Genomic DNA, 3,056 nt, shown 5'->3' on the forward strand with positions numbered 1-3,056 from the left:
GTGTGCAAAAGTCATACTGGATAATTGGCTAGTATCCAAAACCTGTAAAAAGGACTCACCCACTCCACAGCTGGAAAGCAAATAAACCAGTGAAGAAACGGGCAGAAGGCTTGAATAGACACTGTTGTAAAAAAGACATCCAGATTGTCAAGAGACTCATGAAAAGATGCTCAACAGCACCCCTTGTCAGGAAAATCCAAAACAAAACCGCACTGAGATACCACTTCATGCCAGTCAGAGTGCTACAGTGAGCAAATTAGAAGACTATAGATGCTGGTGAGGATGTGGAGACACAGGAACCCTCTTGCACTGTTGGTGGGAATGCAACCTGGTGCAGCCACTCTGGAAAACAGTGTGGAGGTTCCTCAAATCATTCAAAATAGATCTACCCTAAGACCCAGCAATAGCACTGCTAGGAATTTACCCAAGGGGTACAGGAGTGCTGAGACATAGGGTCACATGTACCCCAATGTTGATAGCACTACTTTCAACAACTGCCAAAGTATGGAAAGAGCCTAGCTGTCTATCAACTAACAAGTGGATAAAGAAGTTATGGTTTATGTATACTATGGAGTACTACTTGGCAATGAGAAAGAACAAAATGTGGCCATTTGTAGCAACGTGGATGGAACTGGGGGGTATTATGCTACGTGAAAGACGTCAGGCGGAGAAAGACAGATACCATATGTTTTCATCCATGTGTGGATCCTGAGAAACTTAGCAGAAGACCACGGGGGGACGTGATGGGGGGAAAAAGTTATAGAGAGGGAGGGAGGCAAACCGTAAGAGACTCTTAAATACTGATAACAGACTGAGGGTTGACGTGGGGTTGGGGAGAGGGGAAAGTGGGTGACGGGCATTGAGGAGGGCACCTGTTGGGATGAACACTGGGTGTTGCGTGGAAACCAATTTGAAAACAAAGTACTTTTAATGAAAAAGGAAATCCAGGGGTTGCTCTAACTGAATATGAGGAGAGCGTTCCATTTTCATCACTTTATGAACGTGAGGTCGTACTGGCCTAAGCTGCTTAGATAAAAGTTTGGTTTGTGTGTTTAAGAAAAGGAGTTGAGTAAAGACAGAGGCCTCTCACATGTATCACGTTGACCTTGGCACGAGTCTCTTCTGATTGTTACCATGACTTATCACTTTTATTGATTCCCATAGTTTGGTGTCATCCTTTCATGAGGAAGTGGATTTCAATTGATCATGGTAGGTGGTCCTTGTAATATTTTGTGAATTATTTGTGTATGTGGTGATGATGGATGGACCATGCTGGGTGCTTTCAAAAGCACTTACACGGACGGGGTAACACGTGTTCTACCCTTGGAATCCCATACGGTCTTTTACTACCTTGTGTATGACTTACCTGAAATATCATGAATTGGTAGGTACCGAATAGGTTTTAGTGGCACTGGATGCCCTAATGGCCACTCAAGCAGAATTTGTTGACGCTTTGCTCTGAAGCACACAATGCCTCGGTCTTCCCTAAGCTGCGTGAAAGTGAGCATGGATACTAACTAGGCAAACGGTTTGCTGCTGCTGTGAAGAACAGCTTCCTGAACTGTGAGCTATAGCAACACACATATGGAACCCTAAGCAAGGCACAGTATATCTGTATTCTTTGAAAGAGTAGAGTAGTTACTTCAATTTGGCTTTCGGTGCGTTGCATGAGAAGACATTTAATTAGCTAAAACCCTCTTAGCGTCATGTTTAATTGCAAGTTGTGTGTACTCTCCACCGCTAAGTGTCATCTCATGTTAGATGGAATTAATGGAGGCTGAGGCACCAGTGCGTTCCCGTCGAGGACAACCCTCTTGAACTCGTGAAGAACTATGGGCCTTCTCAGGTGTCATTAAGTGCAGGTCTTTCTCAAGGGCACAATCTTAAACACAGCCCAACCTAAGGCAGCTTTGGGCAGCCGGCAGTGATAAGATAGGCAGACATTGTGACCTCACAAAGCGCCTGGTCTCCTAGCAACTGCGGTGTAACTCTCACAGCCTGCCGCCTGATTTGGCTTCATGGTAGGAAACTCATCAGGGCCGGGCGGCGGCGGCGAGACCTGGCAAGCGCGGGCGGCCCCTAGCGGCCTCACATCCTGAGCCGCATGAAGAGGCGGCGGCGCACCCCGGGAGGCCCTGGCCCCGGCGGCCCGGGGAGGAGCCTCTAGCGCTGCAGGAGGGGCCGCGCTGGAGGCGCCTGAGGAGAAGGTGGTGTACACGCGGGGGCACCAGCCCCCCGAGGCCCGCCTCCAGACGCGCCGGCCAGCTGCCAGGAGGAGGCGCCACGGAGCCCGGACGGTCGCGGTCGGACAGAGGAAGGTGCCGCCCCCGCCCCCGCCATCCCGCGAGGACAGCAGCCCCCGCAAGCCCGCGGCCCCTGGGCCCTGCTCCGGGGGCCGCACCCTGGAGGAGAGTGGGAGGGCGGCCACCCCGACGCTGACCACCTTGCCCACCATCCGCGTAGTCGGCGACGTGTGGGTCGAGAGCAGCCTGGCAGAAGCGCGGCGCCACGCGCGCCAAGTCCTGGGAGTGAACCTGGCACCCGTGGTGAGACTCTGCCGCTTCCCAGTGCCTGGGCTTCAGATGCGGGCCACCGCCGCGCGACCTCTCAGCCCCGGGACGGGTTGTGCCTGGAGGGATGAACCAGTGAGAGCCGGGCCCGCGTCCCCTAGTGCACTTTATGGGCGAAGAAGCACCAGATGGTCGCGGCCCGCGCCCCCAGGATGCGGCGCCACCTTCTGGGACTCCAGGGCAGCTGTGCCCTCTGCTGCCTCCCAGCACCGGGTCTGGGGAGGGAGGAGACCCCTGGACCGCAAGGGAGGTCCCCTTGCTTCCTAAGCCCAGATTGAGAGGTCTCCAGGACTGTAGGGGCAGATCCATGTTCTCTCTTGTTCCCTCATTGGTCTGAAGTCGTCAGAAGAGGCCATTCCACCCCCACCCTCTCCACAGGAATTTGGTTCCATGCTTGAGTAATAAAGCTGGAGTTTCTTTGCTGTTCACCCACCTCCTGGCTCCTCCCGCCAATGTCTTTCTTTCTTTGTGTGTGTATATGTACAT

The 3,056-nt window shown here is 52.9% G+C and overlaps 1 protein-coding gene across 1 annotated transcript; it reads left to right on the top strand.

Moving 5' to 3' along the window:
- Nucleotides 1-2,104: 2,104 nt before the first annotated feature.
- Nucleotides 2,105-2,837, top strand: LOC124500907 (coiled-coil domain-containing protein 71L-like). The gene is given in 2 exon segments (XM_047064776.1): nucleotides 2,105-2,127; nucleotides 2,129-2,837. Coding segments are annotated over 2 exon segments (732 nt in total).
- Nucleotides 2,838-3,056: the final 219 nt, after the last annotated feature.

The sequence above is a fragment of the Lynx rufus genome, unplaced genomic scaffold, assembly GCF_022079265.1.
Source record: "Lynx rufus isolate CCGP_SWC_20201006 ecotype Redwood Valley unplaced genomic scaffold, mLynRuf1.p SCAF_60, whole genome shotgun sequence".
In the NCBI taxonomy this organism is placed as follows: Eukaryota; Metazoa; Chordata; class Mammalia; order Carnivora; family Felidae; genus Lynx; species Lynx rufus.